This window comes from Papio anubis, chromosome 16 (genome assembly GCF_008728515.1).
Source record: "Papio anubis isolate 15944 chromosome 16, Panubis1.0, whole genome shotgun sequence".
NCBI classification, from domain to species: Eukaryota; Metazoa; Chordata; class Mammalia; order Primates; family Cercopithecidae; genus Papio; species Papio anubis.
This window is the reverse complement of record NC_044991.1, coordinates 89948155-89973073: the sequence shown is the minus strand read 5'-3', so window position 1 is coordinate 89973073 and position 24919 is coordinate 89948155. Positions and strand designations below refer to the sequence as shown.

Genomic DNA, 24919 nt, shown 5'->3' with positions numbered 1-24919 from the left:
GAACGACCTCCCGGACCTCCGGCAGCCAATTTGAATGGGATTTTAGTTTTGTTCAAAATATTTATGCCTATTAAGTAGTTATTTATTAATATTTTATAATCCTATTTTAAATGATTTTCGACCCATGGGTCATCTAAGGGCATTTTCACATCCCTCTAATTGTGTCATTCAAATCTTACATCTGTGTTTTGCTGGGTGAGGAGAGGGGTGTGTTACCATCTATTTTTTTTTTTTTTGAGACAGGATCTCTCTCTGTTGCCCAGGCTGGAGTGCAGTGTTGTGATCATAGCTCACTGCAGCCTCAACCTCCTGGACTCAAGGGATCCTCCTACCTCAGCCTCCTGAGTAGCTGGGATTACAGGCATGCCACCATGCCCAGCTAATTTTATAGAGATTGGGTCTCACTGTATTGCCTCAGCTGGTCTTGAACTTCCAGCCTCAAGACATCCTCTCGCCTTGGCCTCCCAAAGTGCTGGGATTCCAGGCCGAGCCACCATACCCAGCCGTGTCAACCCTGGCTTTGTGCGCCCGGAAGCCACGAGGCTGGATGCATACAGGTCGCTCTAGGATTTGCTCCCGGTAGAGTGAGCCTTTGTCAGCGCAGGGATCCCGTAAGGCAGGCAGCATCACAGAGCCGGTCTGTTTTGTCTGATGGTCATTGCAGCGGCACCAACTTTGTTTTGCTTGGTGTTTGTGTGTCTGTTTCAATCCTGCAATCCTGCTACCTTCTGAAATTGATGAGCACAGGTGCGATTGGCGTGCCAACGTTGAGGCAGTCACTGCCCATCTGCACATCACGCACGGCCACGGGCAGGAGCGGTGCCCATGGCCTGGGAACTCGGGTGGGCCTCCCCAGCGGGGCAGCGGGCTTCGGTGGCCCCTGGTGCCCAGTGTGTCTGGCGTGACTGGCCCGACGCCGCGGGCTGACCTACTGTGTCCTGGGGCAGAAGGCGGTCCTGCTGGTGCTCCTTTTCCGGGGGGGGGCTCAAGGCACGGCAGTAACAGAGGCTTCCGAGCGAGGACCTGCAGTGGGTCCAAGCGTGCATTTATATTCACATTCAGTTCCCATGGTCAGCTCTGGGCATCGTGCCAGCTTCACTGACCACGGCCCGAGGCACCAAGCACCTCTCCAGGGAGCGGCTCCTGCCGCAGACGTGCTCATCTTCACAGGGTGCAAAAGTGCAGCCGTCCCAGAGGCCGGCCAGCACGGTCAGGACGGTCAGGACAGTCAGGACGGTCAGGACGGCCAGGACGGCCAGGACGGTCAGGACGGTCAGGCACACGGGTCAGTGTGGTCTCTGCTCACTAATTCCACCACACCACTCTCTGAGAATCGGTAATGGTCATTAATGTGCTTTTTGAATTTTCTTTTCTTTTTTCTTTTGAGACGAAGTCTTGCTCTGTTGCCCAGGCTGGAGTGTAGTGGTGTGATCTCGGCTCACTGCAACCTCCACCTCCTGGGTTCAAGCGATTCTCCTGCCTCAGCCTCCTGAGTAGCTGGGATTACAGGCACGCGCCACCACGTCCAGCTAATTTTTGTATTTTTAGTAGAGATGCGGTTTCACCATGTTGGTCAGGCTGGTCTTGAACTCCTGGCCTCAGGTGATCCACCCACCTCGGCCTCCCAAAGTGCTGGGATTACAGGCGTGAGCCACTGCGCCTGGTCTGAATTTTATTTTCAAAGTCTTGAAGGAGTTCAGGTCCCTATCTGGAGAAAATCTTATGTGGTCTCTTTTTGAAGATTGCAGTCCCTCATGTGGCATAAGACTAGCCTAGATGGCCTGAGAAAGTCATAACTTAAAGAAGTTTCCAGGAAAACAGGAAGCTATTTGATAATTTGGACATATGGACAACAGAATGAATTTGACACTCAAGTGCTGAAAATCTTCAATCTCAGTATCTTTAAAATAAGTGAAATAATATCACCAACTATGGAACACGACCACCTTGCTAAATAGTTCAATTTCGTCTCAGAGATGAAGACAAACTCGCAGAGTTAAGTTTCCTTTAGAAACGTTTTTCTTAAGCTATTTTTGGGAAGCAGGACATTATCTGGTCTGGAAGGTGGGATCCACTGGAATCATGAGCTTTAAATCCTTTACTTGGGCTGAAGGGCAGCTGACTGGATGTTGCAGATGGAAGGCATCTTGACATTTTAAAATTCTGGTAAGGGTTCGTGTCCAACAGTTAACACAATTGTGTGTCTTCCATGCCTCCAGACCTCCCCAGTTTACACCTGGGTACCTCAAAGCCTTTCTGGCAAGTCAATACTGCCAGCCATGCACACCACACAGCCGCGTGGAGGATCAGCAGTTCATCAGCGAATGTCAGTGATTTTCGTCTTGTTTCTAAATTAAAGCTTTCTGTGTTCTTGATAGCCCTTAATATGGAGAGAACTTTGAATTTCGTATGTTTGCCTTTTGCAACAGAAATTTTCACATGCTGCCAGTTTTCATGAAGGTGCATCTTGTCAATATAAATGCAACTCTTATTTATTCATTCCTCACATTTTATTTTTTTGAGACAGAGTTTCGCGCTTTTTGCCCATGCCAGAATGCAATGGCGTGATCTAAGCTCACTGCAACCTCCGCCTTTCAGGTTCAAGCGATTCTCCCGCCTCAGCCTCCCGAGTAGCTGGGATTACAGGTGCATGCCACCACATCCGGCTAATTTTGTATTTTTAGTAGAGACAGGGTTTTGCCACGTTGGCCAGGCTGGTCTTAAACTCCTGACTTCCAGTAATCCACCTGCCTTGGCCTCCCAAAGTGCTGGGATTACAGGCGTGAGCCACCGCGCCCGGCCATTCCTCACTTTTTTTTTTCTTTTATGGAGATGGAGTCTCGCTCTGTTGCCCAAGCTGGAGTGCAATGGTGCAAACTCAGCTCACTGCAACCCCTGCCTCCAGGGTTCAAGAGATTCACCTACCTCAGCCTCCTGAGTAGCTGGGATTACAGGCGTGTGCCACCATGCCCGGCTAATTTTTGTATTTTTAGTAGAGATGGGGTTTCACCATGTTGGTCAGGCTGGTCTGGAACTCCTGACCTTGTGATCTGCCCACCTTGGCCTCCGAAAGTGCTGGGATTCCAGGCGGGAGCCACTGCCCGGCCTTCGCCACAGTTTTAATCAACCTCTCCCTGCCAAATATTGTTCTAATGGTATTTGAGAAAAACATCACATTTTTAAAATGTTCCAGTTCCCACAGGATTACTAAGGCGTTAACTGCGCTAGGCCCCAAAATATGAGGGGTCCCTGCCTTCCGGGCATTACCACTGAGGGCGCTTGGCAGGCACCAGAAGCAGCGCCTACTAACAAGTCAGTCTCAGGGATTTTTACAGCAGGGTGACCGTGTCGTGGAGTCGACCACTCACCTCTGGGCCCGGGGTCTCCCAGCTCCCCAGTGGGACCGCGGTATCCGGGGGGTCCTCGAGCGCCAGGGTGACCAATGGAGCCTGGGGGTCCTGGGGGTCCAGGGGGGCCAGCTGGACCGGGCCGGCCAATGGACCCCGGTGCCAAAGGCTTCCTCAGGTGCGTGGCTAACTGTGCAATTTGTTCTTTGGGAAAACAAGGGTGCAGGCGTTTACTTGAGAGAGGGTCATCAAAAGCATCGTTACATGAAGCGTGAAATATCTGCACAGAGCTGCCTTCCAGAAGGACGTTTTCCTTCCGACTGATGGAAAATGGTTTCACTGCTTCGGGGTGATGAAGGCCGGAGCTAGAAAGGACCCCCAACCCCTTGGAGCCTGAGAAGCCTGAGAGTGGGAAGGTGAAGGAAGTGCCCTGGGGGGCGTTTGGGGACCTGCCCTACCAGCCACAGGGGCACACTCCGCTATTCTTGTACCCATCGCATTCAGTAGACTTTAGGGCGTCTGCTGCGTGCCGGGCATCTGGTTGAATCCGGGGCCGGAGAGTGGGCCATCCTCTGGTGCAGAGGATGGGCAGACACCAAGGCGGACGTGGACCCCCAAGGGCTAAGAGGCAGGGTAAGTGCTAGCGGCTCAGTCTGGCTGGAAAGTGGTGGCGCGAAGGCTGTGTGTAGCCCCAGGCACGGGAACCCCAGGTGGGGACGGGCCCTGCTGCAGCCGTGCGGGTGTCTGACTTACCGCTGATCAGCCCCCCACACAGCTCCCTGATGCGCTGCTCGCTGGCCTCCTTCCCCTGGAATTCACCCCACACATTCGTCAGCATGGGGGTGGCAGCCTCTGTAAGGCATTCCCACCATCACCCCGCAAAGTAACTTCCTTCAGGAAAAAACACGATCTCAATCCTGTGAAAGCTGGAAAAGCGACGTACCGGAACGCCCGGCTTCCCCGTGATGCCAGGAACACCCTGGACGCCCTGGAGGCCCAGAGGACCGGGGGGTCCGGGGACACCCTGAACGCCGCTGGTGCCATTGGGACCCTGGATGCCTTTAGGGCCCAGCTCCCCTCGACTGCCAGACTGCAGAGAAACAGAGGAAGGCGGGTCAGGGGCGAGCCCAGGAGCCCAGAGCCACCCTGACATGCTCTTTTCCTGGCCGGCACGGAGCCATCTTGCCCAGCCTTGACCAGAGCAAGCTTTTTTACAATCTCGGATCTGGGCAGTGCCCTGCAGGGCTGCCTGGTTGCCCAGCAGTGGGCAGGAAGCCAGCAGGCACCCACGGATTGTGTCATCGGAACAGTGGCCGGGCACTCACCTCTCCCTTGGGTCCGACCGGGCCGCTGGCACCCTGAGGAGAGAAGAGTTGTGTGTTTTAACTAAGTGTGTATTGTTGGATAGGTGGGAAGTAGCCAGTCGAGGATAAAATAAATCAGGTCATCCACACACCTGCTATTAGACTACATCCAAATACTGACAGTGGCTCCTTCCTTCTGTTCTTCTATATACATTTTTTATATTGCTGTGATTGTGTTGATTGATTGAAGCTTTTTAAAAATTTACTTTCCCGGGAAGAGTGACTTTGGTAGCTGTGCGGTGCTGTCTCCTACACACGCTTACTTCATTTCCATTCCTTTTTCTTACTAACATGCCTAATGCTAGGCTGAACCTCTCTGCCCTAAAACCCTGGGACCCCCTCCAGCCGGGTCCTCAGGAATGACTGGCCGCAGGTGCGTCAACACACAGTCGGCTGGGCTGAGTGTCTCCTCCAAAACACATGCTGGAATTGAAGGGCCACTGCGACGCTGTTAAGAGGTGGGGCCTTGGCCGGGCGCGGTGGCTCAAGCCTGTAATCCCAGCACTTTGGGAGGCCGAGATGGGCGGATCACAAGGTCAGGAGATCGAGACCATCCTGGCTAACATGGTGAAACCCCGTCTCTACTAAAAAATACAAAAAAACTAGCCAGGTGAGGTGGCGGGCGCCTGTAGTCCCAGCTACTCGGGAGGCTGAGGCAGGAGAATGGCGTCAACCCGGGAGGCGGAGCTTGCAGTGAGCTGAGATCCGGCCACTGCACTCCAACCTGGGCGACAGAGCGAGACTCCATTTCAAAAAAAAAAATAAAAAGAGGTGGGGCCTTTAAGAAGTGATTAGGTTTGAGAGCTCTGCTCTCGGGAGTAGACTAACGCCATTGTCTCCACAGTGGGCTCCTCATGAAAAGGATGGGTTGGGCCCCTTCCCCCTCTCTGGCACCTCCTCTCGGCCCTTCTGCCTTCTACCATGGAATCACGCAGTGGGGAGGCCCTCGATGGATGTGCCCCTCGGTCTGGGGCTTCCCAGCCTCCAGAACTAGGAGCCACATGAATCTCTTTTCCTTGTAAATTACCCAAGCTGTGGTGTTCTGTTACAGCAGCAGAAAACAGACTGACACAGCCTAACCACACATCTGAGGGACCAACCAGGCCTGGGCACCATGCCCCACTGAGGCCAGGAGGGTAGGGGTCACCTCATACAGCTCGACTGTGCGAGTAGCTGAGAGCAAAGCCTTAGGTTTCCCGAAACGCCTGCCAGGGACTCTGCCCCTCACCCCACAAGCAACAGTAGCCAGGTAGGGCAGCTTCTGGGATTTCCAGGGTCCATTTGTCAGGGTTGTCTAAGAATTCACGAAATGGGCCAGGCGCGGTGGCTCATGCCTGTAATCCCAGTACTTTGGGAGGCCAAGGCAGGCGGATCACAAGGTCAGGAGTTTGAGACCAGCCTGACCACCACCATGGTGAAACCCCGTCTCTACTAAATACAAAAATTAGCCGGGTGTGGTGGTGGGCACCTGTAGTCCCAGCTACTCGGGAGGCTGAGGCAGGAGAATCGCTTGAATGCAGGAGGCGGAGGTTGCAGTGAGCTGAGATCCCACCACTGCACTCCAGCCTGGGGACAGAGTAAGACTCCGTCTCAAAAAAAAATTAAAAAAAGAATTCACGACATGAAACACATACAACTAAGATCTTTTGGCCAGAGGCACAAAAAGTTTACCACGGGTCTGCCAGAGACTGGGGTCCCTGAGGCTAGGCTGCTTCGATTTCACCCAATCACAAAGGAAAGACTTAATTATAGATTAAAAACCCTGGCCTCGGGAAAGCCAGAAAGGCTCTCCTTCCCTCGGACTCATGACTGCTCCATTTGTTACCTCCAGAAGGAGAAATCTGTCTATCAAGGGACTCAAACAAGAACCTAATTTTATGCTTCACCTGAGTTTCAGGCCTGTGGAAGTGGAGTTTTCTTCAGTTAAAAACCAGCTGTGGGGCCGGGCGCGGTGGCTCAAGCCTGTAATCCCAGCACTTTGGGAGGCCGAGATGGGTGGATCACGAGGTCAGGAGATCGAGACCATCCTGGCTAACACGGTGAAACCCCGTCTCTACTAAAAAATACAAAAAATAGCTGGGCGAGGTGGCGGGCGCCTGTAGTCCCAGCTACTCGGGAGGCTGACGCCGGAGAATGGCGTGAACCCGGGAGGCGGAGCTTGCAGTGAGCTGAGATCTGGCCACTGCACTCCAGCCTGGGCTACAGAGCGAGACTCCGTCTCAAAAAAAAAAAAAAAAAAAAAAAAAACCAGCTGTGGGCCTGGCACGGCAGCTCGCGCCTGTAATACCAGCACTTTGGGAGGCCAAGGCGGGTAGATCACCTGAGGTCAGGAGTTTGAGACTAGCCTGGCTGACATGGTGAAATCCCATCTCTACTAAAAATACAAAAATTAGGCCAGGAAAGGTGGCTCGCACCTGTATTCTCAGCACTTTGGAAGGCGGAAGTGGGCGGATTGCCTGAGGTCGGGAATTCGAGACCAGTCTGGCCAGCATGGTGAAACCCTGTCTCTACTAAAAATACAAAAACTAGCCGGGCGTGGTGGCAGGTACCTGTAATCCCAGCTATTCAGGAAGCTGAGGCAGGAGAATCGCTTGAAGTAGGGAGGTTGCAGTGAGCTGAGATTGCATCACTGCATTCCAGCCTGGGCAAAAGAGCGAGACTCCGTCTCAAAAACAAACAAACAGGCCAGGTGTGGTGGCTCAAGCCTGTAATCCCAGCACTTTGGGAGGCCGAGACGGGCGGATCATGAGGTCAGGAGATCGAGACCATCCTGGCTAACACGGTGAAACCCCGTCTCTACTAAAAAAAATACAAAAAACTAGCCGGGCGCGATGGCGGGCGCCTGTAGTCCCAGCTACTCGGGAGGCTGAGGCAGGAGAATGATGTGAACCTGGGAGGCGGAGCTTGCAGTGAGCCGAGATCACACCACTGCACTCCAGCCTGGGCGGCAGAGCAAGACTCCGTCTCAAAACAAACAAACAAACAAACAAAAACCCCCAGAAAACATAAAAAATTAGTCGGCTGTGGGAGGGCCTGTAATCCTGGCTACTCGGGAGGCTGGGGCAGGAAAATCGCTTGAACCAAGGAGGCAGAGGCTGCAGTAAGCCGAGATCGCACCACTGTGCTCCAGCCTGGGCAACAGAGCAAAACTTCGTCTCAAAAAAAAAAAAAAACCCCAAAAAAAACAAAAACAAGAAAACAAAACAAAAACGCCGCTGTGACTGCTTCAGGCAGGTGCCACTCCACGGGGCAGAGTGCGGCAGCCCCACAGGTCTGACCTGGTTAGGTCAGCCGCCTCGCTTTCCTGCCAGGCCCTGCCCACTTGCTTAGGGACGGCCAGTGGCCAGGGCCTCTGCCCGACCCTGCTCCATCCCCATGCTGCCCAGCAGAGCTGCAGATCTTCCACCAAGAGCTGCAGATTTTGACCCTGTCCCCAGGACTGCTCCCCGGCCACAGTGACAACCTCGCTCCCAGCTATTGGTGACAGTGAGGTTACCTAATTACTCACCAGTTCTCCTTTATCCCCAGGAAGACCGTCGGAACCTGCAATGCCCTGAAAACAACACACCCCAAAGTTAAAAGAGCTGTTCATGCATGAGTAGAGACTTCATGCCTTAAACTCCCTGCTCTCAAGCCTCCGTGGGTGTAATGTTCATCCTGAGGTCCAGGCCAAAAGCCCAGGCCCCAGGGTCTCACCGCCTTTTAATCAGCTCCAAAGGCAGCCCAGGACCCTGCCTTGGGAGACCTGCAGGCAGAGGCGGGGCCAAAAAAGGGAAGACATTTGTTTGCATAATGAGGCTTTTCTGCCAAGCGCAGAACCGAGGGTGGGGTTCGATGGCCGCAGGCCCTCCAGCTGTATGGAAAGGCCGTGTGCCCAGAAGTGAGAGCAGGCACTGCAGGGGAGCCACAAAAACCACGGCCCCACTCACCCAGAGCAGGCAGTGCAGGAGGGCAGGGCAGCCACGACCATGGCCCCAGCCACCCCGACACTTTTCCAGAGAGACAATTGCTTGGAAGAGCAGAAATGCATTTCGAATCTGCCTGCAAAACACACACGCAGAGCCTAGCCCCTTCCCTCTGTTTGTTCTCCAAAAGGACAGCAGGAAACACCTCCGTCCTTTTGAGGGTCCCTGTTGGTGCCTCCTGTACCAGAAGTAGCTTCTGTTGCACCCAGGGCCATGCAGGGACACTCTGGCCAGCCGTCTGCACCCAGGAAGGCAGCGGGGGACGCTGGGGCATGCCTGGGGGCTGGGTGTCCAGTGCTGTTGTCGCTGTCCTAAGCAGGAGTGGCAGGAGCCAGAAAGGGCGACCGACGGAGACAGCAAGAGGAGAAAGGAGGCTCAGTGTCCCGAAAACACAGCCAGGGCCAGAGCCAGGGCAGGCAGGGTCTGGGAGAAGCCGTGCAGCTTTGCCATCATTCCTTTTGCCCCGGCCTGCGCCCAGCTCACCTGGTCTCCCTTAGGGCCTGCGGTGCCTCCCGGACCCTGGGAGTGGAGAAAAGGCTCTGGATTAGAGGAATGACAAGAATCCCTAAAGTAAGCCTGCCCTGGGCCCAGGAATGGTAAACACCTCCCCACATCCCCATCTGTGCTGTACAAAGGGCTTCTGTGAACACAGCCTCCCAGACACAGGCCCATAGACCAAGCTCAGGTTCACAGCCTCTGGGCCCGACGGCTCTGTCCAGTCTCCCCTTGTGGGTAGTGCAGTCCCGTTAGGTTTGGCATTGTTTGTAACACCCGTGAATTCGTGCGGGTATTTTTGCACAATCGCAGGATAATTCCATCACAGTGGAGTCAAAGATGCAAAAGCTCATCTAATCACCTTCCCCTGGGATTGTGAAATTAGGACACGTCCGGGAGTTGCTATGAACCTCTTTAAAAAACGTCCACGTGCTCACATGGCCGTGTAAGTGAGAACTTGCCCAAGGGGCAGAAAAGCAGGAGGCTTTCCTGTGAGCTTAAAGCAAAAGGGAAATGCAGCCACCAGGCCCCACCCACACCTGGGACAGGCGCAGTACCCGCAGGGCAAGTGCCAGCCCTGACGTCTCTCGGAGGCCCTGAGGCTGCTGGCATGGCCCCCACCTCTAGAATGTCCTGCCTGGAGGCTAAAAAACAGCCCGCTATTCCCCATGGGGCGGTGGTGTCTACAGCCCTGGCCATCACCCTGGAATGACCACCACCCTGGAGGCACGGGCATCTGCAGCTGTGTCCTGGAGGCTTCTCGGGATTCACGTCTAAAAAGGGGTCTGTCTGCCGGGCAGAGGCGGCCACAGCAGGCACACGAGGTCCCCAGGGACCTGGCGGAGCGTGGCTGGGGCCCAGACCAGACCCATAGGCTCCTCCCAGTGAGCTGGGGCCCTGGGCAGGCCATGTCCCCCTTCTGCCCGGACCCCAAGGAGCCGACGCCGCAGCCGCTGCAAGCCCAGCAGGAAAAAGTCTTGACGAGGTAGAAACTGTGACTGTTGTGGTCACTTGGGACTTGGTGTTCAAACCCATTTTATAGCAGCGCAATCCTCTGTCAATGGTGCCTCCGCAGACACCGCAGGCAGGAGCCGGCCTGGCTCTTGGAGCCTCAGCCTCCACGCCAGTCCTGAGGAATGAGCACTGCCTGTGTGCAGGTCGCCCGCCAGGTCCCCTGCCAGGCCTCTACACAGGGCAGGAGGCAGAGCCCAGGCTCCTGCAGCCACCCACCCACAAGGAACACCACATGGAAGGTCAGAGGAGCCGAAGGCGCCACAGTTGGGGCCCTGATGCCACTGCCTCCACCATGCAGGGAGACACCTGCCAGTCAGAGGAGTACACAGACTTCACTGGAGGCCTCCCTGTCACGATCAGACTTTCGCCATTTAGGGGTTGGGGACAATAATTGAGGGTGAGACAAAGGTGGGGACTAATGATAGAGGTTAGGGACAAATAAGAAAGTTCAGGGGATGGTAAGTCATGAGATTTCTGTCAGAGGTGAGACTATAGGCAGTGAGGGGGACATGAGTAGGGTTAAGGAACTGTGGTGGGAGGATTGTGAGTAGAGATGAGAGACATAGTGCAGGGAGTGAGAACTGTGGTAGAAGTGGGGGAACTGTGGTAGGGGGTGGAGACTGTGGTAGGGGTGAGAACTGGGGGTGGGGGCAATGGTAGGGTGGAGAACTGTGAGTAAGGAGTCAGAGGCTGTGGTAGGGAGTGGAGACATGGTGGGGTGGGAACTGTGGTGAGGTGGGGAAGTGAGGTGGAACTGTGGTGGGGTGGAGACAGTGAGGGGTGGAGACTGTGGTAGGGGTGGAGAGTAGGGGTGGAGAACAATAAATCAGAAAAGAACATCCATCGAAAATAAATAAAATCGAGATAATAAAAATCGAAACCATAATAAAAATCGAAATCATCAAAATCGAAACATAAATAAAAGAAATCGAAAATAAATAAAGAAATCGGGCATTTCATAAAAGTCGAAAACAAATAAAGAAATCCGGCGTATAAAAAATATTAAAATCCGGGCTCATCCGAAAGTCGAATAATCCGTCGAAACCTATAAATAAAATCGAGAACAAATAAAAGTCACGAAGACAATAAAACTAAGATATAAATAGAAATCAAAATATAAATAAAGTCGAACATCGGAAAACCGAAGACTCTCATCGAAACCGAAAGACTCATCTTGTCAAAAATCGGCATAAATAAAGTCGCAGGAACTCTGTGGCAGGGGGTGGAAGGAGACTGTGGTAGGGGGTGGAGACTGTGGTAGGGGTTGGGGACTGTGGTAGGGGGAGGTGGGGATGGGGGCGCAGGGGTGCTTCCTGCTGAGGGCCACTGACCCGGTCGCCCACATCACCGCGGAGGCCCTGGGGGCCTGGAAGGCCGGGTTCTCCCATGCTGCCCTTCCGGCCCTGGGGAAGGAGGTCCTGGCTCGTCAGTGCCCATACCCTGTCGGGTCTCACCCGTCTGGGTATGCCGCCCCCTGTGCCAGGCCCTTGCCCCAACCTCACCCACCTGGAAGCCTCGGATGCCAGGGGCTCCGGGAGGGCCTTGTGGGCCGAGGGCCCCCTGGAAGACAAAGATGAGGTGTGAGCGGATGTCTCAGGTTTCGAGGAGCCCCCAAGAGGTCCCAGGGAGCATGGCTCGGCCTCCCCCCAGAGCTGGGTGGACACTGGAGCCAGTTCTAAGCCACCTGGCTGGATTGCTGGGGACAGAGGCAGGGCTACCTCCCAGGGCAGTTTAGGGGGTCTCAGAACGCAGGCATGCCCTGGACCCAATTTGTCAGGTCAGACTCGGGGCCAGACACCCATGCCCATGGCTCCCCCGACCAGGGTCCTGTGGCTCGTGCTGTCATCTCAGTCTACAGGGGCACAAGGCTAGGCTCAGCATAGAGGGCTTGAAAACAGGGCAGCTCCGGCCTGGCCTGGACCATCTCCCAGTGGGCGAGGGACAAGAAGGCAGGGCCCCACACCTCCCAGCATCCTCGGCTTTTGTGAGCCTGGCTCATCAAGGCAACCAAATGCCACCCCGGCCTGCTCAGAAACTGGGCCCACGTGCCAACGGCTCAGTGCTAACCCCCGACCCAGGGCCACATCCCTGCACTCACCGCTGAGCCCCGGTGGCCAGCCTCACCACGCTCCCCAGGCATGCCAGCATCTCCCTACAGGGAAGGGAAGGAGGGTGTGAGGGCAGGGCCTGCACACATGCAAGATGGGGTGGGGTCTGGGGCGCCGCAGATACTCACAGGGACGCCTGGCTCTCCCGAGGGGCCAGCCTCACCCAGCTCCCCAGCTCTGCCCTGCAGAGAAAGGAAAGCTGTGAGTGCCTGCCTACACCTGCATCTGGGCCGGGTCACTGGCCTCCCGGCCCCTCGCCTCCCGGCCTCTCGCCTCCCATCCCCTCGCCTCCCGTCCCCTCGCCTCCCTTTGCAGAGAGAAAGCGGCTGCAGCCACATACCCTTTCTCCCTTCTCGCCTTTGGACCCTGCTCGTCCGGGGAGTCCCTGCCAGGAGAGAGCTTGAGGTCAGGGCTGCTCGTCAAGGCAATGTGCACACAGGCAGGGTGCAGGGGCCAGAGTGAGTGCACCCAAAGGGCAGGGCTGACTTCTCCCAGCCTTGTCGACCTTACGTGCGGCTTTGAGAGCTTCCCTGGCCTTGGATGCAGGAGCCCCTACTCCGGGCCCCTGGGGGTGATGACCGCACGGCATCCAGGGATGGCCATACACGTGTTCACACATGTCCCACGTACATATGAATAAGCACACATATGCACACACACAGGCAACCCACCGGGCACAGCACCCGCTGGGAGCCAGGGGTTGTGCCAGGCCCTGATGGACACAGGCCCCAGAACCCCTCACAGGGAGCCAGCCCTACAGCGACCAACCCACCCAGCCCGACAGGGGCCCCTGGGCAGGCAGAAGCTGTGGCACCCCAGGCTGGCCCCACCCACCAGGCACTCACCGGCAGCCCGTTGGGGCCCTTCTCTCCCGGAGCACCGCTACGACCAGCCTCTCCCTGTGAGGACAGAGATTGGGGTGGGGAAGGGGAGGCTGAGGCCTCAGAAGGCTGAACTCCCCTCCAGCCCCTCCCTCTCATCACACCCTGAGCCCCATGCCAACCTTCTGGCCATCGAGTCCTGGCACACCATTCTGGCCGTCCTTGCCCGGCATGCCCTGGGGACAAGGGATGCGTAAGGCCCGTTGGGCAGGCGGCCCCCGCTCCCTTCCTCTACAGTCCCGCCCTGGGGGCAGCCTCCTTCCCCATCAACCTAACACTGTGTCTGCCCCCAAACCCTGGCAGTTGTCTGGTTTCATGATCGAGGTGGCCTGTGGCAACCAGTGCTGCCTCGGTGACCACACAGGCGAGGGGTGCGGTGGGTGGCAGAGGTGGTGCTGAAGCCGCGCGGACGCCCGAGGCCTTGTCCATGAGGCACATCATGATGCCCTAAGGGAAGTTCGGTTCTGGCCCATTTTACGGGGGGAAAACTGAGGCTTGGGAGCCAGGACTCAGGCCAGGCCTGCCTCGTCCACCCTGGACTGGTTTTGGAATCAGGACACAGCCAAGTGCTGGGTGTCCCAAGAGAGGGCACCGCTCCAAGGGCAGAGGCAACACGAGGGGCTGGACGGGAGCTCCAGTCTGGGCTGAGGGTGGGCACACAGCAGGAGGGAAGGTGCCTGCACGGGTGCCTGGGACCCCAGGAGTGGCCACCTCTGCCCAGCAGTGCTGCCCACCCACCCTTACTTCCCGTGTCCTCCATGCAGGCAAACCCAGCCTGAGGCCCCTACTCCTGCACACTCGTGAGGCTCTGGGCAAAAGAGAAATGTGCAGGGCAGTGGGGCTGTTAAACCATTAACCCGGATTTCAAGATGGCCACAGCAGAGGGCACTGAGCTCCAGCTCTTCTGAATGCGGCCTCTGCCTGTACGTAGCCAGCACCCAGGGGAGGAGCATTCTCGGGGGAGTAGCCACGTGCACTCACCGGCTCCCCACTTGGCCCGGCCACTCCGGGGATTCCCTTGGGACCAGGTCTGCCCTAGAGGACACACAAGTGACAGAGGCAGTGGCAGTCTCTTCCCAGATGGCCTCACGCATTCCCCGGCCAGCTGCTCGGGGACACCAACGAGCTGTGGAGGGCAGTGGCAGGGGCCACCCCCGACCACCACCCTGGGGCCTGTGGGTGCTCGGAGAAAACTGTGTTTGAATCCATGGGTGCTGCAGCATGGCACGGTGGCTCCCTGCTGCTCCGGCTGCGAGGGCTCGGTCGAGGGAGGTGTGGAGGCTGACCAGTCTGGGGACGGTCACTTCAGTTCCACTCCTGGAACGCTTGACTGTCTCTGGACTTTCCTTATGTTCACTCGCTCAACCCAAGAGCCGTTTCTCTGGGGCAGGATCCAAGCCCTGGAACCTGATCCCTCTACCCGGCCCGCTGGCCGCTCTGCAGGGGCCACAGAGCTCCCATGTGGCTCTGGGAGAACAGCTGGGGCCAGGGAGAGAGCTGGGGCCCTCCAGGGCCAGGCTCACCCCCACGCACCCCCAGGCCCACCCAGGGTGGCCCCTCACAGTCTCACTCCCAAGTGTGTCCCCCTCCCCAGCACGAGTCAGGAGGGAAATTGGGTTCTTCCACATAAGGACCCAGGGAACCAAGTTCCCTCTCACTTACGAGGTCACCCTTGGGGCCACGGAACCCTTCTGGGCCCCTCTCGCCTCGGTCACCCTGGAAATAATAAGGTGGGACAGGGACAGAGTTAACACCACGGAGATGGTCAGAGAGTGGGATGGGGGCCCCTCCAGGCCCGGGCAGGGGACAGCCCTCCAGGAGTGGTCAGAGATGGCCGGAGGTGCCACAGGGACAATGGTGACCTCTCGTTCCACATCCAGAACCAGAAAGGAGGTGAATGTCCCACGAAGAATGGATTCCATTGGTAAGCACCCCCTACTCATGCCACAAGCCCTCCCAGGGTGTCCAGGGAACAGCTCAGCCACAGGAGGGGGGCCCCAGTGGGGCTGGGGGCATCTGAGAGGAGCAGAGGGAAAGGGGAGAGAGGCCACGAGGCATGGGACCCACCGTCCACTGACGCACGTACCGCTTTCCCAGGCGCTCCTGGGATCCCAGGCGGCCCTCGGAACCCGATGGGACCCTGCAGAGAGAGGGGATCTGGGGTCCTCTTGTCTGAGGCCTGGCTGGCATCCCCCCAGTGCTCCCTCAGGGGAGGCCCAGACACAAGCAGCCCTTCCTCTAGGGCTCCCCAGCAAGTTCCCCCAAGATGCCACCTGGTCGTCTCCAAATCCCTCCTGCCCCTTGCTCTGGCCTGAGCCACAACAGCCCTCACAGCAGTCTGGGACCGCGTGTGGGTGTCCGTGATTGCTGACTGTCAGCCCAGGCACACGCGAGAACAGGGGCCCAGAGCACACGCGAGAACTGGGGCCCAGAGCAAGGCCTGCACCACAGCGGCGATGGCCAGAGCCAGGGTGCCGGCTGCTTCACAGCGTCACTCACGGGGCCCATCTGAAGTCTGGAGGTGTGGACAACCAGGCCCCCAGCCACCTGGCCGGCCCCCACTAGGGGCTGCAGGACTTACCCTGTCCCCAGGGGGCCCGAGTGGCCCTGGCAGTCCTTGTAATCCCCGCGGGCCCTGCGGGAGAGAGGCACAGATGCAGAGACTAGGGCTTCACCTCCACCCCGGGGAGCACGCAGGGCCTCGGCCCTCAGGGTACCCCTGGGAGCCCTGGTGTCTTCCATGAGCCCTCAGCCTCAGCTCAGGTCCCCCAGAGGTAGGGGGCACCAGCCTTGAGATCAGCAGCCTTGGCAGAGGTGAGACCCCCAGCCAGGTCGAGCTCCTGTGCCTGGGTATTGGCCAAACACTCCCCAGCCCGAGACGGCCAGTTCCCATCCCACCATCCTTACCCCTTCCTAGCCTCACCTGCAGCCCCACGCTGCCCGGGAGGCCGGCGGGCCCAGGGGGGCCAGGGTCGCCCTGAAACAGAGGGGACAGGGTGGTCAGTGGCCCAGTCTGGCTCTCCTTGCACCGTTCGGTGCCTCCAGTCACCCTACTCAAGTCCAAGCAGCTGGGGGCGTTGCCCCCTTCACAGCTGCGCCTTGGAGGCTCTGCGAAGGGGTCACTTGCGCACAGCTCCAGAGCAGTCCTGCGAGTCTCAGTGGCCTCGCCCTGCGGGGGCTGGGTCCGTGGCCACTGTTCCCATAAGACCCTTCAGCCCTGTCCAGGCCCCTCCTCATGGCCAAGCAGGGACCCCTCTGATGTGCACCTGGGTGTCCTCATCTGATCACTCCAGCCATGCTAAAGGCCACCCCAGACCTGGTCTCCCGGCCTGCAGGTGACGATGGACACCCTCCATGGGCAGCAGCCACAGGTGAGGGGAGGCTACAGGCTAAAGCCAGTCATCCTCACAGACGCCCCTTGCCCAGCCACAGACACAAACCAGGGAGAGCTTCCACAGCCAGGCCAGCCAGGCCCCCAGAAGATGGGCACAGCAGGTGCCAGCGCAGGCACACCCATGAGACAGCCCCTCCCTCCCGCCCGAGCCCAGCCCCCAGGCCCCAGCCCCTCCCCAGCTGCTGTGCGGCAGCTTTACCTTTTCGCCGTCCTTGCCGACTTCCCCCTGCTCGCCTTTGTAGCCAGTGGGTCCCTGAAAGCAAACATGGGGTCACTGCCCCCCCCAACCCCCCGACACCCCCTCCCTGGCAACACTGAAGTGAGGCCTGCAGGGTCAGTCAGCCCAGGGCCCGCCACACGGCAGTACAGGACTGCGGGCCTGGGCCCTCACGGGGAAACCGAGGCCTGAGAGGCGCTGGGACCCACCTGAGGGCGCTCTGCGGTCAGGAGCGGGCCAGGGCTGGGGGGGTGGGGGCTTGAGGCTAGCTCTCCCCCACAGTCTCTCTGACGCCCATTACCAGTCCCAGCCTGGCCATATCAGCTTGTCACTGGGGTGCTGAAGGCGGGACAGGGAGGCTGGACTGGCTTTCTTCCTGGAGCAACCCTGGAACCAGGGCCCAACTTTCTGGACCTGCCACCCCCACAGCCCCATGGGAGCCCGGCCACCTCCTGCCCAGCATAGGGCAGTGCTTGGGTCCCAGTGACTCACCTTGAACCCCGGCATTCCAGGGGGCCCTGGGGGACCTGGTGGGCAGATACTTGGGCACTGTCGGAAAACAGAGCAGTCAGACCCCTCCCAGCCAAACAGAGCAGGACCCTGTGACGCAGAGGTCAGCACCCACGGGACCCCAGGAGGCCACTCCGCACGGGTGACGGGACCCCAGGAGGCCACTCTGCCCCGGTGATGGGACCGCACGAGGCCACTCCGCACGGGTGACGGGACCCCAGGAGGCCACTCCGCACGGGTGACGGGACCCCAGGAGGCCACTCCGCCCCGGTGACAGCACCAGGACAGGACACAGACAGGGTCTCCTTCAGCACTGGCCAAGTGCAGCGGAGGCTGCATAGAGCAGCCGGCTCGGATTTCTCAGCCCCACGGCAGACACTGGGTTTCAAAGCAGCCATTCAGCACAGCACGGGCAGTTGGCTCTGCAGGGGGCCTTGCAGCAGCCTTAGGTCGGGGGCCGTCCTCAGCACAGGAACGTGCTTGGCACGGGGCTTTTAGGAGGGACACCGTGAGCCCAGGCAACAGGCCTGATGCTCAGGAAACCCAGGGCTGCTTCTAGATTATCCCACAGCTGCAATGGGCAGGCTGGGCCAAGGGTTCAGACCCGTATCTTCAGCCCCCGCCCCACTCATCCCATGGTCAGGGCCCAATCACACACCACATTCTGGAAGGTTCCCTAAAGCCTCCCTTCTGAGACACAGGCTGGCCAGGCACCAGGGCCCCGGGGTGGGGTGAGGAGAGAGGCTGGTAGACAGCCACCGGTGGCCAGGTCGGAGTGGGCCGAGCTTTTCCCTTCAAAACTATCAAACCTCTCTATGGAAACGAGTCACTGACTGCCACCGCAGACGGCCAAACAGAGGAGAGATGGATCCGTGGCCTCCCAAGCCCATTTTCTTTCCTCTTCATTTTTCTTTTTTTTTTTTTTTTTTTTTTTTTTTTTGAGACAGGGGTTAGCTTGGTTGCTCAGGCTGGAGTGCAGTGGCTTGATCACAGCACACTGCAACCTCTGCCTCCTGGGCTCAAGTGATCCTCTCACCACAGCCACCTAAATAGCTAGGACAACAGGCATGCCACCACGTCTGGCTACTTTAAAAATTTTTTGTAGACACAAAGATCTCACTATGTTGCCCAGGCTGGTCTCAAACTCCTGAGCTGAAGTAATCCTCCTGTCTTAGCCTCCCAAAGTGCTGGGATTACAGGCGTAAGCCACTGTGCCTGGCCTGAGCCTGTTTTCTTTTCGGGTGATTGACATGGCTCAAAGATCAAGATAAAGGTGGGCCCCAGACTCCAGTCCCGAATGCAGCGAGGGACTATTCTGTCGCCATCTGTGGCCAAAGGTGCCCTCTGCGGATGACGCAGGGGAGCTCGATGGCTCTGTGACATGATTGTGATTCATTACATTTGCACACCTCCACGCCCTGGTGGCTTCGTGAGGGACAGTGCAGGTCTAGGTGGTGGCGAGGAGGGCAGGAAGCGGGAGGGGGAGGTCCCAGCCAGGCTCTCTGCCAGGTTGTGTCTGAGCTGTCTGCACTGAGCTCCCGTCCCCAGGGAGTGCTCGCGCCCTGCCTTCTTGCCAGGATGGACGAGTCCCTCTCCAGGCCAGACCCCGCCCCCCAAGGTAGGCACCTCCCAGCGCCCTTCACATATGGCTGCAAGTGCCTACCTGAAGGTCAGTGGCGCCTTCAGGGAGGACTCCTGGGTGTCCCTAAGACACAAAGAGACAGCTGACATTCTCCTGCCCTCCCCGTCCACCTGCACCCACCCAACCTACCCACCCACTCTCTGACAGACCACAACCTTCCCCATCCACCAGGGGACTTGGAGACCCTTCATCCCGTCCCCCAAGTGGCCAGTGCTGGGTGCTGCTGGCCCACCCACAGGGCATGTGACAATGACAGAATCCACCTGTCCTTGGGGCAGGGTGGCCTTGGGGACCTGAGCCCTGATCATCCCCAAGTTGGCTGGCCTAGCCACAGCCACTGCCCCCACCACTGACTGTTCCTAGGAGTGGCCAAGTTAGGGTTAGGAGATCTCAGAGGGCATGGAGCCTGGGGAGGGGGAAGGGGGAGGGCCCAACCTGGTGCCCTAGTCCATGCCCAGCACTTCTTAGAGCCTCTGCCCAGTACTTACAGGGGGTCCGGGAGGTCCCGGGGGGCCAGGGAGGCCGGGGAGTCCAGACGGTCCCTGGGGAGGGGGTATGTCTTAGAGTGATATGACTTAGAGTGGGATCAGCCCCCACCTAAGTGAGGTGCCCGGCTTCTCCCAGGGAGGTGGACACGCCCGGCTCCCGCCAGCCCCCACTCCCACGGCCTCTGCTGGTGTCTGCGTCCTGGGGTCGGGTCTGGATCATTGGCCAGGGCTTCTACCAACACCTACCAAGGTAGGGGTGGGGGAGAAAGGGAAAGGGGAGAGGGGAAGAGGGTCCCTGGCTGTTGAGTCTGGGGGTGGAGGCCACAGGTGAGCACACTCTAAGAGGGTCTGGGACAGCCACTCACCGGGGGGCCGCGGAGGCCGATCCCACCTGGGGGGCCGCTCACTCCTGCCTCTCCCTGGAGGGAGGTAAAGAGAGGTGAGGAGGTCTGCACCCGGGCGCCCCGAGGATCCCCACCCAGGGTCGGTGTGCCGCCTGCGAAGGGAGGGGGGCTCCAGGTATGGGGTGGTCAGATCACTGCCCCTGAGAAGCCCCACACCCAGGCACGGTTTGGGACATCCCAGCCTGGCAGGCTCTGGGTACTTGCACGCTTGCTCAGGGCCCCAAGGGTTGTCAGTACTCACGGGGGGTCCAGGGAGGCCTTTGCCCTGCAAAGCCAAACATGGGGTCAGAGCCTGCTGGGCACAAGACGGGCTGCGCCGCACCCCTCCCTAAGATGGTTCAGGTGGGTCCCGGGGAAAGGGCGGTTCCAAGCATGGGCATCTGGTCCCAGCCCAGAGAGGGCTCCAAGACCCTGTCCAGGCACCAGCCTCCGGAGAGGCTGCAGAGGGGTGGCAGAGGAGAGGGCCAGGGATGGCCCCTGCGATTCCTGGATGCCATTTAGACCAGACTCTCCAGTTCCCCAAACTCCATGGAGAGGAGAGGACCACACTCCATACTCACCCCCAGCCCGGGCGGCCCCGGGGGTCCCAGACTTCCCTGTGGGAAGAAAGCAGGTGTCTAGGTTGGGCTGGGCCTCTATTTGCAAACCCAATCCCCTCCCGCTGAAGTGAGACCCACAACTCCAGCTCCCAGGGCAACAGGGCCCAAGTCCCCACTCCACAGAGGGGCAGGGCCTCTGAGCCCTCGACCTGGAGGGTCTTTGCCGTCCTGGGGAGCTGCTGGAGACAGATGGCACCAGAGTCCCAGTGCCTGCTACAGAAAGGCGAAGGCGCGACCTGGGGCAGGTCTGAGATGCACAGAAGTGACCCCAGGTGCCTGTCTCCACCAGGAAGCCCTCCCGATAACCCACCCACGGAGCCTGCTGAATCCTCAGCCCCCGCCCACGTCAGCAAGTCCCCAGAGCCTTGGGCAGCCAGGTCCCGTCTGCTCTCCAAACTCGGGGCCCTGTCTGGGCCCTGCTGCTTGAAATGTCTCATTCGCTGGACGGCTCACACGGGCCCTGCTCTGAGGCTGGAGGGCCCTCCTGAAAGCCTGGAGACGAGCCCACCCCACACCCCCGGGCACCACGGACTCGGCCGCCAGCAGCTACTGTTTCCCTCCTGTTTTCAGCTCAGAATCCGCCTCATGCCTGACGAGCTCCCAAGGGGCCCACGGGCAGGGCTGTGTCCTTGTGTCCCCAGCGCAGCCTTCCTGCCCTCTGTGATGCTTTGAGTCTGGGGTCAGTGGCACCCGGCTGGCTGACTGCCACGTCTTATGAGGGCCGAAGAGAGAATGCTGGTTTCGGTTTTGTACTCAGAAGCCACGAGGGGAGAAAGGCACCCTTGGGCGGTGGCGCCGCTCAGTTAGGGTAAAGGATTCAGGTCCAGCAGGCAGGCACAGGGGACTCCACAGGCTGCGTGCCCGGGGTCCCTGGTGGTGGTCCGCCTGGTGGTGGTCCGCCCAGGGCTCTGGGGGCTGCAGGGACATTCTGAGGAGGCACCTGGGGTGGGTTCCCCCAAACCATCCCTCTTCTCCCTGCCATGGTCTGGATACCAGGACAACTCTGACCGTATGTGGGGGTGGGGCAGGGAGGCAGGAACAGGGGACTGGCCACGTGGCACCCTGCCCTTCTGCCCCTCCACCCCAGGCACGGGCAGGGCAGCTGTCCTTGGAACTACCAGCTCCTTGGCCTTGTGGACACAGAACAGCCAGAGGTGGCCGGGGGACTTCACTTCTGAACTGAAGCCACTGGCTTTGGCGCAGGCACTTACCCGTTCCCCAGGGGCACCCTTGGGTCCAGGGGGTCCATCTCGCCCAGTCAGACCCTGGGGAAAGAGGCAGAGGGTGAGTTTGAGGGGCCACATGGGAAGCACATGCCACTCCCAGGCAAAAATGGAAGCATGGAGCCTTCCCTTGGTGAGTCCAGAGAGGCACAGAAGACCCTTAGGTTGGCAGCCTCCTCTCTTGGCCCTGTCCATTGTCTACCTGCTGTGCCCAGAGGGTCTGGGAGGAGGGGGGCAGCCAGCAGGAAGCCAGCAACGGAGGCGCCTGCTGTAGTCAGGCCTCGGGGACCAACCCAGTAGGACTGGACAGCTCACTTCTCAGGCCTGGCTTCCCGAATAAAGCTCCAGTGGCCCTGGGGCCAGGCCTGGAGCCCATGACGACTGAGCGAGGCCAGCCTGGGGCTCACAGGGGCCCGGGCAGCAGTGAGCAGAGGGGCCTGACAATGGGCACTCGTTCCTGGACAAGAGAAGGCTGGCGGGACTTCCGACTCCACTGGGCTGGCTCTGTCCTCTGCCAGATGCTAGTGGTGTCTGGGACGAAGGCCAAAGGACCCCTGTTGGGGACTGCTGGAGACTTCTCTCAGGACTGGGCTTCCCGCCTCGGCAGGCCCAGCTGGACAACAGCAATTAAGGCTGGACTCCTCCAGAGCTTTGGAGCGGGCAGCGGGGCATGGGGGGCGGGGCAGGCGCACTCACGTCCACACCCGGCAGTCCCGGCAGCCCGGCCTCTCCTGATTTCCCCGGCTTTCCTGGGGCCCCCTTTGGTCCCTGTGCAGGAGGAAAGGGCAGAGATGTGAGGGCGGGGTCTGGCTCCGAGCCCAGGCCTTCAGCAAGGAAGCAAAATGCTTTCCAATTCCCCCCCACCTGGGTCCTCCCTGCTGTCTGGCAGACCCAGCTCAGCTGGGGCACGCGTGTCCTGCTTGCCCACACCTTGCTGGCCCAGGAAGGCTGCCTGCCTCATCCCTCAGTGGCATCTGTAAGATCTTCATCTGGTCACCTCAGCCTCCCTGGCTAAGGGCCAGCAGGCATCTCTGTTGGACCCCCAGTGGGCCAGACAGGACTCTGAGCCCCAGCACCCTCAATCCCTGGGGCTGGAGAAGGTGGGAGGGCTCCGTGCGACCTTGGGCCTGGGGCACCTGAAGGGCTGTACCAGCCCCGGCCCTGGCCTGCCTGGCACTGGTCCAAAGAAAGCTCAAAGTCAGGCCCTGCCCAGAACATGCAGAGGCTGAGCCCACACACTCCCCTCCCGCCCCCCTGGCTCCGGGCCTGCTCTGGGCCCTCTGAGGCCTCCCCTTAGGCAACCCGGGCTCTGGCAGGATGCGACAGGACATCAATGACCCCTCTGTTCCGAGTCCCCTCTTTCTCTCTAGACTAGAAAAAGGTTGTCTCCCCAGCCAGGGATACTCACCGGGGGCCCAGGCAGACCTGGAGGTCCAGTTTCGCCCTGTGAGGAAAGATACCCACATGTAACCCTGAAAATCAGAGGTCCCCCAAGAACCCCGCCTCAGGGAAAAGAGCAGCACTGGCCTCCAATTCAGCCCTGGAGGCCCAGCTCAAGCAGACAAAAGGCGTCCCTGAGCCTCCGATCCATACCTAGGGGGCACCCTCCCATGTGTGGGGCAGCAATAGGCAAAGGGGTGACCTGGAGAGAGGGGCTCAGCGCTTGCAGCCACAGGGCATTTGGGAACCACTTTGCAGGTGTGGGGACGCAACTCCCAGGAGTGAGGGGATGCATCAGTAACCCCCTCCCTCCATGGCCTGGGGCTTTAGGAAGAAGGCCTCGGGGCTGGGAGGCCTCTCTTTTCCATCTGCTGCTAAGGGCAGCTTCCCCACAGTCTCCAGGAAGATCCCCCAGCTCCCCACCCTGTTGACGACCACCGGGTCTTTAACTGAGATGTCAAGACCAGGCTTCAGGTGGGAGCCCTGGGGTCCAGGTATCTGGCCCAGGAGGAGCCTAGGGAGGCCAGGGCCGTGGGCCATGGGGGTTCAGGTCCACATGCCTGTCCTGAGCACAGCCCTGTGGCCGGGGAAGGAGGCTGTGGCCATTGAGGCCGAGCTGGGTGGGGGGCAGAGGGTGGGTCACGGGGGGCTCTTGGTGCAGCCCTCCACAGCCCTCCATGGGGAACCACACAGCGAGCACAGGCCCTGAGGGGACCCCCGCCCCGGTGGTGGTCACATGGGGAGGTTCACCCCAGACGATCCCTCCGAGAGACACACAGCTGTAGAATTTCAGCTGCCCCTCCTGCTGCTTGGTGCACACCAGGCCTGAGATACCCGTGAGGGACATCATCTCTGGGACCGAGTCGGCCCCTGAGCCCCCTCCATGGCTGGCTCCAGAGCCCAGCAACCTCCAATAAGACCCCCGGCCCCCATCCACCCGAGGGACGTGCCCCTCCCCACTTCAGCCCCAGGGGCCAGAACCCAGAACACAGGGGCCCAGGCCCCTCAGGGGACCCAGAGCCACACAGCTCAGTGCCGGCATTCTGGGTCGGGGGCCACCACGTGACACCCTCCACCCCTACCCACCAGCAATCCCCGCAGGGCCACCTCCATCCCGTGAAGGCTCTGGCTGCCCCCTGATGTCACCCTGGCTCTGGGAGGTGGGGCCTGGTTTTCTCTCCATCAGGCTGGGGAGCTCAGGGAGGTGGGGGCCAGAGTCAGAACCCCAGAGCGCTCGGGGCCCTCCCCAGCCCCAAACTCACATCAATGCCGTCCTGGCCGGGCTTCCCCGGCGGCCCTGGGGGGCCTGGAGGGCCTGGGAGTCCCACTTTCTGAAACGGAGAAAACTCATTAAGGAGCGCAGGTGCCTCGGTGGGCCTGACCCGGCGTTCCCTCCTCTGGGGTCCCGAGCGGCTCCGGGGCCTGCTCTCCTCCGTGAGCCCCAAAGCCTCGGGCGGAGCCAGGCGCCCCCGGGCAGTGTGTCCCCCGCCTCCCTCGGGCCGCGGGAACAAAGGCCTCCTTGTGCTCCCAGCAGAGGCGGCGGCGCCGGCCGACCAGGGCCAGCGAGGACCCATCGAGGACGCGGTCGGTCGAGGCTCATCCCGAGGCTCTGGCGACTCCGCGCCCCGACGGCGACACGGGCTGGGGGCGTCGAGGCTGCGCCGGGCACCCCGGAGTGGCGGGTTCGGGGCTGGGGCCCTCCCTGGGCCGCGCGGCTCCACGTCCAGCGTCAGAGCCCGGAGCTCGCGCTCACCTGCGCCCCGGCGGCCGCCAGGAGCTCCCCGAGCAGGAGCAGGAGCAGCAGCGGGGCGAGCGCGGGCGGCCGGGC

The 24919-nt window shown here is 59.7% G+C and overlaps 1 protein-coding gene across 1 annotated transcript in view; it reads right to left on the bottom strand.

The window, feature by feature from the left end:
• COL9A3 (collagen type IX alpha 3 chain) overlaps window positions 1-24919 on the bottom strand; it is a 27717-nt gene extending 2798 nt beyond the window's left edge. Inside the window, exons 1-29 of the mRNA XM_031656896.1 lie at window positions 24354-24919; window positions 23060-23095; window positions 22348-22419; window positions 21640-21693; window positions 20390-20425; window positions 20071-20094; window positions 19791-19844; window positions 19426-19479; window positions 18959-19000; window positions 17278-17334; window positions 16768-16821; window positions 16098-16151; window positions 15756-15809; window positions 15261-15314; window positions 14837-14890; window positions 14156-14209; window positions 13297-13350; window positions 13139-13192; window positions 12634-12678; window positions 12422-12475; window positions 12284-12337; window positions 11692-11745; window positions 11517-11588; window positions 9160-9195; window positions 8220-8264; window positions 4673-4705; window positions 4291-4437; window positions 4101-4155; window positions 3369-3551 (exon numbers count right to left, since the gene is read on the bottom strand). Coding sequence (XP_031512756.1) covers window positions 3369-3551; window positions 4101-4155; window positions 4291-4437; window positions 4673-4705; window positions 8220-8264; window positions 9160-9195; window positions 11517-11588; window positions 11692-11745; window positions 12284-12337; window positions 12422-12475; window positions 12634-12678; window positions 13139-13192; window positions 13297-13350; window positions 14156-14209; window positions 14837-14890; window positions 15261-15314; window positions 15756-15809; window positions 16098-16151; window positions 16768-16821; window positions 17278-17334; window positions 18959-19000; window positions 19426-19479; window positions 19791-19844; window positions 20071-20094; window positions 20390-20425; window positions 21640-21693; window positions 22348-22419; window positions 23060-23095; window positions 24354-24665 — 1951 coding nt within the window. The 5' untranslated portion in view covers window positions 24666-24919. The remainder of the gene's footprint in view (window positions 1-3368; window positions 3552-4100; window positions 4156-4290; window positions 4438-4672; window positions 4706-8219; window positions 8265-9159; window positions 9196-11516; window positions 11589-11691; window positions 11746-12283; window positions 12338-12421; window positions 12476-12633; window positions 12679-13138; window positions 13193-13296; window positions 13351-14155; window positions 14210-14836; window positions 14891-15260; window positions 15315-15755; window positions 15810-16097; window positions 16152-16767; window positions 16822-17277; window positions 17335-18958; window positions 19001-19425; window positions 19480-19790; window positions 19845-20070; window positions 20095-20389; window positions 20426-21639; window positions 21694-22347; window positions 22420-23059; window positions 23096-24353) is intronic.